Below are 19,307 nucleotides of genomic sequence, written 5' to 3'. Positions count from 1 at the left end.
GGCCTCGTGCCCTCAGCATTGGGCAAGGCAACGCAAGGCAGCAGCTGGGCATCGCGCAGGCAGCGCGCGGGCAGCGGCTGGGCATCAAGCCGATTCGCGCACCGTACAGTTCGTGTACGGACGTACGGCCGTCCGTACCGCCGTACGGACACCGTACAGTCGACCGTACCGTACGGACGCCGCCGTACGGACTGCGTCAGGGAGCTGTATCAGGGAAGGTGCATTTCGATCTGGAGCTGCATCAGGGAAGAGCATTTCGGAAAATTTTTTTTTCTCTCTCTCTGTTCTGGGATTTCGTACCCTGCACAAGTACACAAGTACAGCAGGTACAGTGCTGCCAGTACACAGGTACACCACTTTTTCTTTGGGGAAAGAAGGCAAAGAGAGAGCATTCCCGGCTGTTCACTCCTTCAAACTGTGTTTTTTTTTGAGGTACAGCAAGTACACTCTTGTCCCTCGTGCTTGAGGTGACTAGTACCACAGTGTGTGGTGGTTGCACAGTTATCTTGTTTCGGGAAGGTAATGCCTTGATTTTGCAGAGGAGTTCTATGCTTTTGCTGAGTGCAAATCTCAGCTTTTGGGTGACATTTTCAAAGGGCTTTTGCCTGGAAGCTTATGCAGTGTATGCCTTGAGGCAGTGTGGAGCCAGGGAGCCCACATTGGTCTTGTTTCCGCAGTGTATTCAGTGACATTTCTGCAGGTCACATTTTGTGTACGACACTTTGGAAAATCTCATTTGAGCCACGCTTGGCCAGGGCGCATCGAGTTTACTCGGTCCCTAACTGTCCATCGTTGACAGTGCTCAAAAGATTTTCTCTTCAGTGTTTGTACGTTGAGATCTGTGTTGTTATTGTGTACACAGGGCTGTTTATGCATTGCAATGTCAGGTGAAAGTGCCAGGAGAGCGCTATATTTTGTATGCTACCTCAGTGTTGAGGTGTTTTTCACTTGGCACAGGTGTCAAATCAAGGGGCTTTTGCTCAAATTTTGCTTGAGAGCACTTGAGTTACTGTTTGAGACCTTCAGATGCCTTTTATCCCCTTGGCAGAAGGGTGATTGCTTGAGATTTGTCCCATTTTCTGTTGCAGGTTTGTGACAGGCTGAAGTGTCTGGAGCCTCTTTTTCAGTGAACAAAACAGTGTATGACAAGTGGTTTATGCATATAAAATCAGTGCAATACCTCATCTGAGGTGGGAGAAGTGATCAGGACAGCAGTGTTTTATGCACTGTTAAAGCACCTGTGGAACAGCTGCAGCATTCTGAAATTACTGTTTTATGCCTATTTGAGCATGGTACAGTGTGTCAGAAGGTACAGTAACTGGAGGGAAATTTTCTGTTTTGCTGCAGATTCTTTTGACAGTAAAAACAGCACTATTGTGAGTGCTCCTGGCTCTTGATAGAGCAGGTTTTTTCTGAGAAATCAGAACTTTATTCAGTCATTTTTTGACTTACAGGGAGTCAGGAACTTTCCTTATCTGATATGGCATCAGGGGGAAGTGAATCTTCAATTCTGAACATAAAAAAATTGGAAGGAGCACACAATTATGCATTATGGGCAGAACAGTGTTTGAATGTACTTCTGCTAAAGAAGATTTCTAAGCCCATAAGGGTGAAGGGTGTCAAGCCATCTGACATGGCAGATGATGAATGGGAGGAGCTTGATTTGTCCGCAAGGGCAGCTATCATGCTTACTATTTCTGATACTCTTGTGTTCAATGTTCAGGCTGAAAAGACCTCTTATGGCCTATGGCAGAGGCTAGCAGAGTTGTATGCCCAAAAGAGTTCAGCCAGTAAGGTTTATTGGTTGAAGAAGCTGGTTGATCTTCGCATGAAGGAAGGTACAACTATGACCTCACACTTGAGTGAGTTCGATGCCATCTTTACACAGCTGATTGCACAGGGGTTGAACCTTGATGAGGAGTTCAAGGCTACTTTCTTGTTGTGTACCCTCCCTGAGAGTTGGGACACATTCAAGACCACCTTGTCAAATTCAAATGTCATTCTTATGTATGCTGATGTGGAGAGCTCTCTCCTTATGGAGGAGATGAGCAGGAAGAACAATATGGGCAGCAAGTCTTCCAATGCTTTGCAGGTACAGGAAAGAGGCAGGACTCAGCAGATGGGGAGATCTGCTAGTAAGTCCAAATCCCGCAGTCAGTCCCGTGGCAAAAAGGATATTGAATGCTTTTATTGTGGCAAGAAGGGACATGTGAAGTCTAAGTGCTTCAAGTTTATACGGGATCAGAAAGCCAAGAAGGTTGAGGCAAAAGATGCAGGCAGTGGAAGCAAAGGCAAAGGCAAGGCCAAGGCAGATGACTTGGATGCAGTGAATGTTGCAGCAGAGGACAGTGACAGTGACAGACATGATGTTTTATGCTCTTCTGCTGTAATTGCACATACTTTGGTTATTGATGGCCATGACATGCACACCTGGCTCTTGGATTCAGGTGCTTCTTTTCATGTTACTCCTCATAGGGAGTGGTTTACTTCCTACACAGGTACTCATGGAGTTGTTCATCTTGGGAACAACTATGCATGTCAGATTGCAGGGATTGGCAGTATACAGATAGTATTCCCTGATGGACGCATATTTATGCTTGATGGTGTTCGCCATGTGCCGCAAATCAAGAAAAATCTGATTAGCACTGGCTTGTTGGATGACAATGGTTACCACACCACATTTGGGGATTCCAAATGGGTGATTACTGATGGCCAAGTTGTAGTGGCTGAGGGTTTTAAGAGTGATACCTTGTACCCTCTTTATGTTTCCAGTGTAGGTAATCATGTTGTTGCCATAACCGAGCTGCCAAAGGTTTCATTGTGGCATAGCCGGTTGGGACACATGTCCGTTAAAGCAATGCAAGAACTGTCACGTTTGGGTTATCTGCCGTCTCTTTCATTTTCAGATTTGCCTACTTGTGATCATTGCATATTTGGCAAGCATTCTATGACTCCTCATAAGAGGAGAACTCCCCAAAATAGAGCACCGCTTGATCTAGTGCACACTGATTTGTGTGAGATGCCACAGTTATCACTAGGGGGTGCAAAGTATTTCATTACTTTTATTGATGATGCCACACGCAAAGTGTGGGTCTATTTCTTGAAGCATAAAAGCGATGCCTTAGATGCTTTCAAGAAGTTTGTCGCTCAAGTTGAGAATCGGATAAGTCGCAGGCTGAAATGCCTCAGATCCGATAATGGGGGTGAGTATGTGTCACATGCTTTTGTGCAGTTTTGCGAAGCTAAGGGCATTAAACAGGAACTCACAGCCCCTCATAATGCATCTCAAAATGGTGTAAGTGAGCGGATGAATCAAACTATTCAGGAGAAGGTTCGATGTATGTTGTCTTATGCTGCATTGCCCCATGGCTTTTGGGCAGAAGCCGTGCAAACAGTATTCACATAATCAACAGGTCGCCTAACAAGGCTTTGGAGTTGAAAGTGCCAGAAGAGGTGTGGTCTGGCAAGCCACCTTCATATAAGCGCTTACGTGTGTTTGGCTGTGAGTGCTTTGCTCATATACGCAAAGAACTGCGCACCAAACTGGAGCCAAAGTCTTCCAGATGCATCTTTATGGGTTATGGTGACGAAGGTGAAATGGGGTACAGGTTATGGGATCCCGTTAAACGGAAGATTATACGCAGCAATGATGTCATGTTTAAAGAGGATAGTGTACACAAAGAACCCGTGCAACCTGTGGAATACAGGAGGGTTGTTTATGATGATGTCGGACAGCAAAGAATGCCCATTAATATGCAGCAGCAGGCTGCTGCAGATAACCCTGTTCAAGAGGGTATACAGGCTGAAAATCAGCCAGATAATTTTGCCAATGATGCACCACTAGATATGCCAGCAAATGGAGCTGTAGAACAGCCAGATATGGTGGTACAGCCACCCGTCATGCATGACGAACAGGCTGGACAGCAGCCTAATCCGGAACATTTTGTTAGGAGGAGCACCAGTGTACAACGGCCTCCTGACAGGTTTGTCCCAGGAGCCAATAATGTGGCTGATTTTATTATGCTGACAGATTGTGGTGAGCCTTCCAGCTTCAAGGAAGCTATGAAAACAGAGAAAAGGAAGTGGGAGAAAGCCATGCAGTCAGAAATGGACTCCCTACTTCAAAATGATACATGGGACTTGGTGCAGCTACCTGCAGGCAGAAAGGTTTTGCCATGCAAGTGGGTTTACAAAGTCAAAGTGGATTCAAATGCTTTACCGAGGTATAAGGCCAGATTGGTTGCCAAGGGATTTAAGCAGGAGAAGGGCATTGACTTTGATGAGATCTTTTCCCCTGTAGTCAAGATGACTACTTTGAGAGCAGTGTTAGCTCTTGTTGCTCATGAGGACATGGATTTATGTCAGATGGATGTGAAGACTGCTTTTCTTCACGGAGATCTCCATGATGAGATCTATATGAGTCAGCCAGAGGGATATGCTGTTAAAGGGAAAGAGCAGCTTGTGTGTAAGCTCAAGAGGAGCTTGTATGGACTCAAGCAGGCGCCAAGAGAATGGTACAAGAAGTTTGATGCCTTCATGCAGTCCCAAGGGTATCATAGGTGTGAGACCGATCATTGCTTGTACACCAAACGGGCAAAGGATGGCAGTTTGATGCTACTCATTCTATATGTGGATGACATGCTGATTGCCAGTAAATCTCAGCAGGAGATTAGTACTTTGAAGAAACAACTGCATAAGTCTTTTGACATGAAAGACTTGGGTAATGCAAATCATATTCTTGGCATGCGGATTACTCGTGACAGGTCCAAGGGACTTTTGTTTCTGTCACAGAAGGAGTACATTGACAAAGTACTGCAGAGGTTTAAAATGGAGGGGGGGAAGTCTATTAGTACCCCGTTGCCTCCACATTTAAAACTCAGCAGTAAGGACAGCCCCAGATCAGATGATGATAAGGCTGAAATGGCCAAGGTTCCGTATGCATCTGCAGTTGGTTCTTTGATGTATGCCATGGTTGCCACTCGTCCAGATATTGCTTTTGCGGTGGGAGTCATCAGCAGGTATATGGCAAATCCAGGCAAGCGGCACTGGGAAGCAGTGAAAGGTGTCTTGAGGTATCTCAAGGGTACCAAAGACTTGTGCATATGCTATGGTAGGCAGGATGCATTGGTGCATGGTTTTACAGATTCAGACTATGCAGGGAATGCAGATAACCGGAAGTCTACTACCGGTTATATTTTCACATTTGCAGGAGGTGCTATATCATGGGTGTCTCGGTTGCAGAAATGCGTTGCACTGTCAACCACTGAAGCTGAACATGTTGCAGCCACTGAGGCTTGCAAGGAAGCAATATGGCTTACTCGGCTGGTGGGAGATTTGGGCATTACAGGAGATATGCCAATTTTGCATTGTGATAGTCAGAGTGCTATCATGTTGGCAAAGAATCCGGTCTTTCATCAAAAGACCAAGCACATAGATGTGAGATACCATTTCATCAGGGAGGTACTGGAAGACAAGCGACTTGAGCTTGTGAAGGTGCATACTGATGATAATCCTGCAGATTTGCTCACTAAGAGCTTGCCTACAGAGCGGTTTGCACATTGCCGCCACATCATGGGATTAGGATGAGACCATTCTTATTTTATGGTCTTGTATACAATAACTGTATATTGCTGTAATTTTTATTCTTTTCTCCCCTTTAGGCACATTGGCCTTTAGGTGGGAGGTTGTTGGGGTAAAGGCACATTGCAACCCCTTTATTAAAGATATGACACCTATGACTGTCTTAAGACAGTCATAGGGTGAAAAACCTAATCCTAAATAAAACTTAAGAGTTTGTGGTGTGGCTCATCACTTCACACCCACATCTTTAGTGTCACTCCTCTCTCTCACTCTCCCCGTTGTACTTCTCCCTCTTTCCTTCCCTCACAGAAGCCTCTACACCCATTGATCGTCCTTCCTCCTTCTCCAGTCGGATTCCTTCTTCATTTATTCCCAATTTTGGTGATGGTGAAGCTGGAAAGCTTGATGGCACGAACTATCCAATTTGGAAAGTCAAGATCCGAAGCCATCTGTTGGCACGGAAGCTGTGGAAGATAGTGATTGGGACCGAGGAGAAGCCGGAGGACATTGTGGACAAAAGAGGTGAAGTTCTAGTTGAAGCAAATGCGGATGAACTCTGTGCATGGGAGGAGAGGGATGCTCAAGCATTAGCAATGCTTATTGGCACGACAGCAGATGCTGTGATTCCTCGTATCCAATTGGCAGAGACGTCTTCAGAGGCGTGGGCCATACTGAAGGAGCTGTATGAAACCGATAATACAGCCCCTATCATTACTCTTCAGCATCAGCTTTATAATCTTGATATGAATGAGGGTGATAGTGTGCATGATCATCTGACAAAGGTGAAAGTCGTGCGGGACCAGCTCGCAGCGGTTGGTTAGAAGGCGGACACGAGTCAATTGGCGTTGCTCACACTCCACAAGTTGCCACGGAGTTTCAAAAGTTTTGTGACTACGGTCACTGCGGGTCAACGGACTAAGCCAATCACCTTTGAGGAGCTTGGCCCACTCCTGCTTCAGGAGGAGGCTCGAGAGAAACTCTTTACGCAAACTGACGAGAAGGCATTAGTGGCCAAAGACAAGCCTGGAAAAGGCAAGCCAAAGGATTCCAAGAAGTCAGAGGACGATGACCGTAAGAAGAAAATGAAGTGCTATTACTGTGAAAAGCTTCGCCACTCCGCCAAAGAATGCCGAAAGAAGAAAGCAGATCAGAAGCGGAAGAGAGAAGCCAAGAACAAAGAAGAGCCTAAGAATGATTCTGCCAATGTGACGACTGGACAGTTATTTTTAATCAGTAAACATTGTTCAGCATATGCAGTCAATGAAGGTAAAGAGGGTTGGTATGTTGACAGCAGTGCTTCCAAGCACATGTCCAACAGAAGGACTTGGTTCAAAACCATGGAAAGTACACACCCGGATTCCAAAGTTTCTGTCGGCGATAGCCGGACGTGTCCTGTGAAGGGCATCAGTAGCATTTCTTTCATTACAACGGCGGGTGAGGAGAAGGATATCTCTGGAGTACTTTATGTACCCAACCTTTGCAAGAATTTACTGTCTGTAAGTCAGATGGACAAAAACAACATGGCAGTTCTCTTTCAAGATGGCAAGGTCACCGTGACATCCAAAGCAAATGGACAAATGGTAGCTCAAGGCGTTGAAGAGAACGGACTGTACCGTCTCAATGCAATGTTGGTTCATGAAGACAACGGAAAGTCCAAACTTTGGCATGAGCGCTTCGGTCATGTCAGCTATGGAATCTTGGCTGAAATGTCAAAGTCGAAGATGGTGGATGGACTTCCACCAATTACAGGCAAGGATGATGTCTGTAGGGCTTGTCTAGAAGGCAAGCAGCACAGGGATAAGTTCCCACAAGAGGCCTCGTTTCAGGCCAGCAAACCACTTGAGTTGGTTCACGCCGACATTTGTGGTCCAATGTCTACAGCATCGTGGGCAGGATCCAAGTACTCACTTCTCTTTGTGGATGATTTCAGTAGAATGACCTGGGTATATTGTTTGGCTAAAAAGTCTCAGGCTTTCGAGAAGTTCAAGGATTGGAAGGCCAGAGTTGAAAAGGAGACAGGGGAGGATGTCAAGACATTTCGCACAGACAGGGGGGGAGAATTCACCTCAAATGAGTTCAACACATTTTGTCGCAAGCATGAGATCAAGCGACAACTCACCACCGCACATACTTCTCAGCAAAACGGGGTAGCCGAGAGGAAGCATAGAACCACCAAAGAGACAGGGCTTGCTATGCTCCGAGGGAGGAACCTTTCTAAAGCCTCTTGGAAGCTATCAATACAGCCGTACACATTCTCAACAAGACCAAGACGAAGGCCGTCAAGGACAAGACTCCATATGAGGCATTTTATGGTAAGAAGCCCTCTATTACTCATCTTCGCATTTTTGGTTCTAACGCATGGGTGCATGTGCACAAGGAAGACAGCAAAACCAAGCTTGATTGCCGGAGCAGAAAATGTATCTCTATTGGGTATAGCGAAGAATCCAAGGCCTATTGACTCTTCGACCCAGTAAAGAAGCAAATCCTTATTAGTCGGGATGTTGTCTTCGAGGAAAAGGAACCTGAACCCCAAGAGGAGCCGCAGATTGAGGAGGATGAGATTGTTCAACCCCCAAACCCACCCCGCCCCAAGTTGACCATCCAAGAGGTGGCCAAATCAGAAGCTGATGTTCCACAAGATACTCAGGAAGAGCAGGATGTCCCGGAAGAAGTTGCAGTTCCTCCTCCCACAGAGAAGCAGAAAAAGTTGCCCCAATGGTACCTACGGACATTGGAAGAGTCTCGAGTCACCGAATTACCTGAGAGTTTCAGTTCCGGATTGCGGCGGTCTCGACGTCTTCAAAAGACCCCACCCATGAATTTTGCGTTGGTGGCTCAGCTTGACGAGCCAAGGACCTTCGAGGAGGCGAAGGACAATCCAGAATGGCAGGCTGCCATGAAGGCAGAGATGGATGCTATCCTGAAGAACAATACCTGGGACTTAGTGGCCAGACCCCCGCGACGGAAAGTCATCGGCACTAAGTGGGTATACAAACTTAAATACAAATCAGACGGCAGCTTGGATAAGTATAAAGCAAGGTTAGTGGTCCAAGGTTTTGCTCAAACTGAAGGCTTGGATTTTGATGAAACTTTTGCTCCCACAGCCCGCATGGTTACTATCCAGACAGTGATTGCCCTTGCTGCCCAATTCCAGTGGCCTATTTTTCAAATGGATGTGAAGTCCGCATTCCTTAATGGAACCCTGGAGGAGGAGGTATACGTGGAGCAGCCACCGGGCTTTCAAGATCCAGGGTCCCCATTAAAGGTCTGCAGGTTGAAGAAGGCGTTATACAGGCTGAAACAGGCCCCCAGAGCTTGGTACCAAAGGATTGATGTATTCTTTCAGAAGATAGGGCTAAGTCGGAGTCCTTCTGAGGCAAACCTTTACTTGTTCATTGAGAAGGGATTGCGACTGGTACTCATCCTCTATGTTGATGATCTTATCTTGACAGGTGATCATGTCAAGAAGATTTCACAAGTCAAGGAGCTACTCATGTCTGAGTTTGAGATGACTGACCTTGGGTTATTACATTACTTCCTTGGGATTGAAGTAAAGCAGGCCAAAGACAGGATCTTCATTTCATAGGAGAAATATTGCAGAGAACTTCTGAAGAGATTTCAGATGGAGGATTGCAGGACAGCATTAACTCCCATGGAGGTCGGGCTCAAGCTAAGTGTTCACGACACATCTCACCCGGTCGATACTCCATTGTACCGACGATTGGTAGGAAGTTTGCTTTACCTTACCAATACTCGACCTGATATTTGTTATGCAGTTGGGCTATTATGCCAGTTCTCTGCTTCTCCCAGGAAGTCATTGGGATGCAGGTTTACGAGTGCTGAGGTATCTAAAGGGTACTTGCACCTATGGGATCACCTACACCAAAGGCATCGAACTAGGCGGGTTCTATGACAGTGATTGGGCGGGTGATGCTGACACCAAAAGATCGACAACAGGGTATTGTTTCTTACTTGCATCTGGTGCCATCTCTTGGCTGAGTAAGAAGCAACCCACAGTGGCCCTTTCATCTACAGAGGTAGAGTATAGAGCCGCGTGTACAGCAGCTTGTGAGACACTGTGGTTGAGGTGGATTCTGGAGGACATGGACGTGTGTCAGGAGGACGCAACAGTGCTGATGTGCGACAATCAGAGTTGCATAGCCATTGCCAAGAATCCAGTGTACCATGTGCGGACCAAGCACATCGAAGTTCATTACCACTTTGTTCGAGAGTTCATCATCGACGACGTGATCGAGCTTATCTACTGCCCGACCGCCAATAATTTGTCCGACCTCTTCACAAAGGCACTCCCTCGAGAATAGATGGAGCACCTCATCAAACGCATGGGGATGGGCCCACAGTTGTGACATTGAGGGGGGGTGTTAGAAACTCACTGTACCCACCTGTGAACCCCCGATTTGAGGGGACAAGGGGCAGTGAAAGGTAGGAGGGCTGGGAAAGAGAGAGACCCAGGCTGACATCATAGGCAACCAGCACACGGGCTGGTTGCTGCCTGCAACAGCAGAGAAATAGGGGGGGCCTTGTGCCTCCCTTGGAGGCGTCTACAGCCCCATGGACTGGCTGCACAGGGCACCCTTTTATAGGGGCCTGTGGCAGGCCCAGTCGGCCCAACCAGGGCCAACCCTGGTCGGATTTCCAGGGCATTCTGGTCGGCCACCAGACAGGGTACCGACCCTGCTGGACGGTCAACCTAAAGGGCCTGGGCAGTGCCTATAAAAGGCCCACTCCTTTAGTCATTCCAGCATCCAGTGCAGGACAGAAAGCCTCCTTCCTAGGCTGTGCTGTGCACTCAGAGCTGGTTCAGTTTGACAGAGAGAGTTCCATCAGTTTTCCTCAGCACTTCGCTGAGTTTTGTATTGCTCCCTTGGAGCCAGTTTCTGCCCACCTTCCGGTGAATGAATATGCTCTTTCTCTCTCTCCGTTTAAGTTATCTTTCTCTGAGTGAGTGTTTATTGCATCTGTGATCAGTTATCTGAGTTGAGTGTAGAGAAGAGTGGGAGAGATCTTGGGTGGAGGTTTGAGTGATTCATTCCCTCCTATTTTCTAACACATCGACCATTTAAATTTCTTTTGCGTGAAAATCAGACGACGAGTTTTCCTCAGCCACCTCAGCCACTCTCTCATTCCTACTCTCTCTCTCTCTCTGTTTCACACACAGACTGGGGCCCAGAACCAAGACACTCGACCCCCCCTCCGAAAGGTCTTTATTTCACAGGTAGAAAAAGTTTACAGGGTTCCACATCTGTAGCTCGCAGGCTGATTCTTACAAACGTGAGAAAAATGAGAATACAAGGGAGAGTGGGTTCTCCAGTCTTGGCAAGTGCCACGTCAATTGCCTATCCACTACTCTAACATAAAATAACAAATCAAATACTATAATTAGAAAATAAAATACTAGAAATAAAACTTTCAGCTTTTCACAGCTTTTTCAGCTTGCTTTTAGTGCTTTCTCAGCTTTATAAGTTTTCTGCTTTCACAAAAGGTCTATATAAAGTTTGGGCTCTGCTGTCCAACTTCATGATTGCTGGAATTTCTGCTTCAGCCTACCTTTCTTCCTTTCCAGTGCCCAAGACAAGTCACGGGACAAGTATTCTTCGCATATTTCACTTTTATCAACCACTACACTTTCTTTTACGGGCTATTTTTCTCGTATTCAGTTCCATTTTTTGTCTTTCAGGCTACCAGAAAGCGATTTTTAGATTTCATTTTTTACGCATAGGGCTTTCTAAAACTGATTTTATTTATACTGAACCCGTTCCCTTCATTTTCAAAAGTTTCTAACCTCGTTTAGGTTGAAAACACTAGCTACTTCTATGTTTTCCAGAGTGTAATGTTTCGATACTAACCCTAACGGGTAGAATCTGAGTTTCTCGTGTTTCAGGGATAAGGAGAACCAAGACCATTTTATGTGGCTTTCTCCACCTCGTACCAGGCCAGGGGCTGCTAGTGGTTACTATCTTGGATGATCGTCACTCACATAAAATGGCTTTCTCCACCTCGTACCGGGCCAGGGGCTGCTAGTGGTCACTATCTTGGATGAGTCCCACTTTGAAAAGAAAGATCATTGTAACAGTCCTATATTTGAGTCTTGGTCTAGAGCTCTGGATTTCCCAGAGGGGGTTTTGTCCAAAGATCTGTCCTACCATTGTAGTGATGCTAAGCATCATTGAATATATAACAAGTGAAAGAAATGAATGACAAAAGTCATTCATAAGGCCTCCCCAAAATGTAAAACAAAGGATGTAATGAATGGAGAGAGAGACGGAATGAAGGTAAAAACAAGGGGCCCTAAGTCTTGAATGTTCATTGCCAAACTCGTCTCAAGGCCATTAGTGCACTTAACTCCCACTTGACGGCAGCCAATCAAAATATCACACCTATTTTAGAAGCAAATTAATCCTAAAAATTCCGGATTTCTGCTTCACAAAATGAGAACGATTGCTAAGGCAAGAGGGCAGGCCAAAAAATACAACAGGGTTTACCCAGTTTGGGGGAGCGGCCTGCCGGTGTACGTGTCTTTATCTCTTTTATTTTCCTATTGTTATGTGGTGTGACTCTGACATTGACAATGAAGTATGCCATCTAGTCAAGCATGAATGTACTAATGCTAAGCTTGGACAAGTGAAAATGCATGAGTATACGTAAGATCTGACTACGTGTGGTTAGTGTTGAAGATTATAACCTTAGTACTACCCAAGTTTATCTTCATGTCTCAATTCTCACGAAAAGCCTGCAAAGCCCTTTGTTGTGTTTGAGATCAGCACTCAATCACTTCCTCTATCAGGGCTCTAAGGGTGAAGAATGGTCTCAACAGAACGTCCCATATGGCACAAGTGTGCCGTACAGGGAAAAAAATAAGGTACGTTTGTTCATGGTGCAAGAAACTGTCATTTCTCCCATTGGGGTGAGGACGTGTCACATCAAAGGATACGTGCAAGCGGTCTGCTCCTGGCATAAGAGGGTGTATTATGAGATCATAAATCTGTGACATGAATGAAGTAAGGAGCCATGGGGTCAAATGTACTGGGGAGAGTAAAGTGGGGGATATGGCATAGGGCCCTCAAGCTAGTACTAGCAGCCAGGTTCGGCAGGAACAGAGGACCCTTGCATATAGTTTTAGTACTTCCACAAAGTTTGCAATGTGAATCAGCTTAATGGGATGCAAACGAGACGGGTACTTTCTCCATGTGCCTTCACAATAAAGCCTCGGAATGGTTTATGGACCTCAAGACAGCCAGCCTCAATACACTTCGAGAGGACTTCTACTTGAGGTTCCAACCAAGTGGTACAAAAAATGACCTCCTCAAAGAGTATATAGTCCTTTCCCCGTGGTGTCCAGTTTAGCCTTCTCAATCAATAAACAGGCCCAAGGATGTCTTCTGCTTAATTTTCTTCTCTATTACAGAAAGTAAAGAGTCTCTCTCTCTCTCTCTCTCTCTCTCTCTCTCTCTCTCGTTTTTTTCCAGTTCCATAAAACTAAATCTCTAAGAACAATTTTAAAAAGAAGTTAATCAATTATCTCACCCGTCTGTAAAAAAGCTGTAAAGTATCCTAAAGCATACATACAACACGCACAGCTACATTGTCACACAAAAGTCTCGAGAAATCTTGAGCTAACCTCTTCAGTTTCAGGAGGAAGTGGAAGCAGGTGCTCTGCTGTGGGTGCCCAAATTTTCACATCAGTGTCGAGTCCACTGGTTGCAAGGATTGTGGAATATGGATGAGGTTCCAAGCAATTGACCACTTGATTATCTCCTTGCATAAGAGCCACCAGCTCCCCTCCCTTCTTCTTCCATATAAATATCCGTCCACAATCAGACCCACTCACAACATATTCAGTGTTGGGACCAAAAAAGTTAACACCTTTCACTGTCTGTGCATTTCTATGTCCCTTATATACTTGAGATATATCATCAGAGACCCCACCATTCTCTAGCGACACTGCTTTGGGATTAGGTCCAAGCCCCATGCTTTTCTCAAAAAGATAAATATGCTCATCATTGTAAGAAGCCAGAAGCTCTTCTTGAAGAGAGAAAGCAACGCAAGTAATGTGTACTTGACCTGAACCAATCAAATGTCGAGGTGTGAAGGTGTCAACTGGATTATCTCCCTTGCTGGATGCATCATAAGATTTCCTTATATCATAGACCCTTGCATACTCATCAGAACCCCCTACAGCAAAATAATGGGGGTTTCTTGGATTGATAACAATGGCATTTAATCGAACAGTTGGAGGTCGCCGTCGAGGCTTTGAGCCATTTGGGAAACTGAGGCATGTAAACAGCTTTGTGCTTTTGTTGCTCCTCAAGTCAAACTACACAAAAAAATGATTAGCAGGCTGCTCAAAATTATCAGTTAGCACTCGCACACACACAAAAAGCCAAGATTCATGTAGTGTACAAAACCAAGGCACTGTTGGAGATTTAAAACATGGAGAAATGAGCCAACGCAGTCAAATCTCCCAGTATTGCTATCTTATTATAGCCTGCCTTCAGCAAAGCGAGGACATAGAAGTAACATGCTACTGGAAGTCAAGAGTACTCCTGCAGGTGCATTTTTCTCACAACAACTTTATATTGTTGAAAAAAAGGTATTGAAAACTTTTTGAGAATTTGTTTGATTGTGACCAGACCCCAAAAAAAAAAACCATTCAGATTGAAAACGAGCTTTATAAAACAGGACCATAAAAATATCACGAGACCAATAAAGGGTAAAAAACTAAAACAGCAGAATCCCAGCAGGTAAATAGAAGTCTGTGATCTTAAGAGCAAACGAAAAACACAATCAGGCTGACGTGAAACCAGGACGTGTAGGTATGACCAGAATGTCAGCTTGAAGGTGTGATGAAACTAGATATATCTATATAGCATATCACAAAATTCAAATTTTCTGAGGCAGTATGAATGTGCCAATTTTTTCCTCGGGGATCATGCTGGTGAGTCTAGATGCCATAGCCTTCATGCTAAAAATTGCAACTATGAAATGATCTGAAGCTCAAGGTTCGCTCATTCGTGTGAATAGAATCAAAGTCTTAACAATTGTGCTGTAACTGAAAGGCTGACGAAGAACTAACTAAAGCAACAGAGAACTTACATGCCGAACCACACCATCTTCGCCACAGCTGTAAAATAGACGAGGACTCCCTGGCTCTATCGCCAACTTGTGTGCACGACCCTGGTGTTTGGCTAGTTTCTTGGTCTCTACCCTCCCATCCTCCATAATTTGAGCATGACGGACCTGGCAATTGCCCATAACGTATTGGAGTCTGATAAATTAGAGAACTAGCAACAAAAACATGCAAGTGACAGAGAAAACGAACCTGACCATCTGCAGCACAGCTGACAACACTCCGATTCTCTGAAAAAGGCATCACTTTTGCTTGAAAAACATTACTGTCATGACCAGAGCTATAATTGACTTTTTCTGTTTTGGCCGCCCAATCCCAGAAAATGATATGCCGGTCATCAGAGCCTGTCACAAGCAACTCTCCACTGGGATTGAAATGAACCGTATTTACACATCCAAGATGGCCATCGAGATTGGCATAACAGACAAGGCGTTGTATTAAATCCTGCATCCAACAGGGAAGTTTAAATGTGCTGAGCCACGTAACGTTCTAACGAAGTCATTCCCCAAATGAAACGAAACAGAACTTACATTCTTTTCTTGTACCTTCGCTAATCAGATCGACTTTTCATTGCATTAATTTGTTTGTATTCTTAATTTAAACCGCCTTTCAAATCGGTGCAAAACCAGACACTGAAATCAAGTTCTTGCACAGAGGAACAATTGAATAACAATTAAGCACCTGGCAACCTCCTATTCTGTGAGCAAAAGCGGTGGGCGACAAATCTCCAATCTGACGTCGCCATAACTCTTCGTGACCACACCTATAAAGCTCCTTTCTGAACATGGCCGTGACCTTCGCAAAAATTAGAGGAAATCCTCTGCAAGAAGATTACAAGCTGCACCTATTTCGCCCGCACACTACTGCTACGCATAGCCGAGTAATCACCCAAAATGGGTAAGCAGCTCCTTGTGACCGAGAAGTCGAAGCGTGATCGCTAGTGCGGGGCGGGGGCGGGGGCGAGGGCGAGGGCGAGGGCAGACGGCCATGAGAGACAGGCGTGGTCATGAGGCAGAGAAGTAGAAAGGGATGGGTTCTACAGTCTCTGATTGTTGTTATTATGAGCTTTTCTGATGGGTGATAGTCATATGACCTTTACACTTCCAAGAGTCCACATACCCAGGGTCTAGTTAGGGTGAGTCCACATACCCAGGCGCCCAATAGAATCTGAGGGATGGTCGCCCGTCGACAATCACCATGGAGGAGATCTAGAATGTAGCAGTTGGAAGAGTTGGCCATCGAGTGGGCACTCCTCACTTGTGCCAATGTTCGGGCCCATCCCTTCTATCAGGCCAACTAGGATGGTAGCTAATGGCCTACGAGTAGTGTGAACCCAGACATGTCTTGTGAAAGGACAAGTTGCTCGACTCAATCCCCCCGTCAGTGTTTTTTTTTTAAGGCAAATGTTAGAAAATCAGGCGCTCATTTGGGTTTGGAATTTTTTGGGAAAAACCTATGTTGATCGCTAAGAATTGCCAAAGTTTGACAACCCATATCTTTTGATTGACAAATTCGAATTGGGTCGTGAATCAAATGGCAAGACATGATTTAGAGATAATTAGCACGTTTGTTGCACCATTTGATGAAGTAATATTCATCAAAATCTGAATTTTATGAGTCTGTGGCTAATTTTCTCCACAAAGTTTAAAGCATGATCACATATTGTTATGGAGAGTGTCATGGTGGATAACAGGGTAATCTTATAGGAAATGAAGCTATAGAAGTATCTTTCCCATGTTCTTGAAAAAGTCAACAATATAATGTCCTGTTGAGCTACCAATTGCTTATTAATTATTCTTAAGAATTGCTCAAGCTCTATCCCTTTGAGCATTGGCCGTATTTGCTGTTAGAATGAGCTATTATTGAGCTCCTCCATGAGCTCTCCTTCAAGAGCCCAAGCTCTTTTATGACTTTTTTATGTGTATTGGAACCTCTATCAGATTTGAAGGTATTCTAACATAACAATTGCTCAAGCACCTAACTGTTGATCTCTAGTTCACGTCCTTAATCCTAATCCTCTACATGATTCCATGTGGCTTATTGTAAGAATTTGGGTCTTGGTTTCTGCAACAATTGGTCACACCTTAAGCAAGAAGATCAAGATCCATACAAATTTAATAAAGAGGACTACATATGTATGCGAGTATCCAAGGTGGATTTGTCATGTAGCTTCCCTAGACATGTTGTTTCCAATAGCCTTGGGAACTTGGCCTCAAACAAGGCAATTCATTTGCATCCCAAAAATCTCATCTTTTCTAGTCAAGGCAATCATAATGGATTGTCAAAGTAGTCTCACTGAATTCCGCCAAGCCTTGAAATAGCATAGGAATATGGACAACTGATTGGCAATTGTGGACCAGCCCTCTTTACAACATGAATGTAGCAATTGACATACGTGTTCTATTCCTACTTTTAACGAACATGGTGGACCATGCTTCACCATTGGTCATTGTTGTTTGTTTCTTTGCGTTTCTCCTTGATCTGTGTACACCTTGCCAGTTGGCACCGATCAAATTCTTCCACTACTCCTAGCTTGGTCTTCACATGAGCTCAACTACACCGCGTTCTTAAATGCTGCATCAACCAATTCGGAGTTGCCTTTTAACAAGAGGTTAAAATTTTCTACCAAAAAGCGAAAGTTCCAAAATGGTTCACAAGAATCAAGGATCTCAAGAGAGCCATGTGGCTTCTTGAGGCCTTGTAAAAGATGAGATAAGCATCCACCAACGTGTCAAACATTCAATGCAATTACTGTCATAAGTTTGGACACTATGAAAGAGATTGCCACCACAAGAAGCAGTACGACCAAGGCGGTCAATCCAACAACAATCGAGGGAATTTTCGTGAAAGAGGAAATCATCGTGATGGACATTCTAGTCACAGTCATTATGCAAATGAACATAGTAATATATTTCTTGCAAACAAGGAAATGCAGAAGTCTGATACAGTATATCTAGACAGTATATCTAGACACTGATTGCAATCCAAAAGAGGATTTCAGCTATCAAGTCAACCAAGCAGATCAAGATCCTTGGTATATCGACAGTGGTGCATCATCTCATATGACAAATCATCAAGAATGGTTCAGAGAGATGAAACCATTAGAAGGTCAAAAGAATGTCATCTACATAGCATATAATACACCAAAGCCAGTTCAAGGGATATGCATTATCCCTATGAACAATTTCACTGGAACGAAAGGATTGGTGAAAGGTGTACTCTATGTTTCAAATCTCAGCAAGAACCTCCTGCTTTATCTTGCCTTCAAAAGCTTTACAATAACAAACCCTTTCTTCATGTCAATCCTTTCCACAATCTGACCATTTTAGCATCTCTTTTTCCTTTGCTGCTCACCTTCTTCGTTGTTGACTTCTTTGTTCCATTTTTTATCACATAGGCTAGCTCTCTAATAGACAAATTTGCTTCCATTTGTATTCCCTCACTCAGGAGTAGTACAACCACATCATGGAATCAAGATTTATAAAGCTCAAATGTAAAATCTGTACTAACTCACTGCCAATTGTTTCAACAAAGATTGCATTTCATTAAGGAAAGTCCCTAAGCTCTCTGATTCACCCATATGAAAGCCAAACAACACTTGGATTTGACATTTACTGAATCATCTACTGCCAATCTCATGATGCTTAAATGATGGAAATATTATAGAACAGGCGCTCTCCCCTAGGTGTCCATTGCAACAACAAAGTCGATGTACCTTTTCATTTCTGAGTTCTCTTGTAAGAGTTTGAACTAAGTATTCGTGAAAAAACCCAAAACAAGACGTCTCTTTAAACCATTGACCAAAAACTTTCCAAAAAATATAGCAAGCTCTCACGTATCCTCACGACAATGCAAAGACACTAAGATATCCTCACAAAATGTTAAGATACCAAATGTTGAATCATTGACCTTCAATACAATCAAATATCTCGTAGCATAGAAGCTTCAATTCTCGCATTAATCAACTCATGAAATTAAAGACCAAAGCCTAAACCGGCTTTCATATGAAATAAGGATGAAATTTCATGAGCATCTCATATAGTAAAACCCAATGGCTTTGTATTAGGAAGACTAAAGAGATAGCTCAACCTAAAAGACCACACCTCACCTCTACTAAGTTTTTTGCTATTTACAAGACTCTAAAGAGGGGGTTAGCGACGAGTGGACAAAAGGTGGGAGGGGTCAAAATATATAGGCTCAAGTCTTTTTTGGGGAGCAAAAAATTCCAAATTATTTCAAGGAATATGTAAGTAAATATGAAACATTGATAAATAGATATAGATATAAATATACCTTTATATAATATACATATATAATGTCCAAGTGGTGACTTATTTTATGACTTTCAAGAATCCTTTCTTTTCCTTTCACCATTGCTTGGATCATGAAATTTTGAGCAAATATCCTCTTTACGGTTCCTCGGGATGACCTAAGAAAAATAAATAGTAGCTTTTTAATAGACCCTCTAAGTGTATTTTGCGAGAGGAATATGGTTTGAAGAGCTTGCCCCAACCCTATTCCGCCGGCGAAATACCCTTGGAGAGCCTACGCAAAAGGGGTCATAACTTTTGCTCCTTAG

At 44.1% G+C, this 19,307-nt stretch overlaps 1 protein-coding gene across 1 annotated transcript in view; it reads right to left on the bottom strand.

Annotated features, from left to right (window-relative positions):
* Positions 1-15,773, bottom strand: part of LOC147888258 (uncharacterized) — a 41,188-nt gene extending 25,415 nt beyond the window's left edge. The window contains exons 1-4 of the mRNA XM_087393490.1: positions 15,410-15,773; positions 14,921-15,172; positions 14,695-14,838; positions 13,220-13,915 (exon numbers count right to left, since the gene is read on the bottom strand). Coding sequence (XP_087249616.1) covers positions 13,220-13,915; positions 14,695-14,838; positions 14,921-15,172; positions 15,410-15,514 — 1,197 coding nt within the window. The 5' untranslated portion in view covers positions 15,515-15,773. The remainder of the gene's footprint in view (positions 1-13,219; positions 13,916-14,694; positions 14,839-14,920; positions 15,173-15,409) is intronic.
* Between the last annotated feature and the right edge of the window lie 3,534 nt (positions 15,774-19,307).

Source organism: Dipteris shenzhenensis, chromosome 22, assembly GCF_047967505.1.
Source record: "Dipteris shenzhenensis isolate YYH24624 ecotype China chromosome 22, Dip_SZ_1.0, whole genome shotgun sequence".
Classification (NCBI taxonomy): domain Eukaryota; kingdom Viridiplantae; phylum Streptophyta; class Polypodiopsida; order Gleicheniales; family Dipteridaceae; genus Dipteris; species Dipteris shenzhenensis.
The sequence above is the reverse complement of the archived record's forward strand: the minus strand, read 5'-3'. Positions and strand labels throughout refer to the sequence as shown.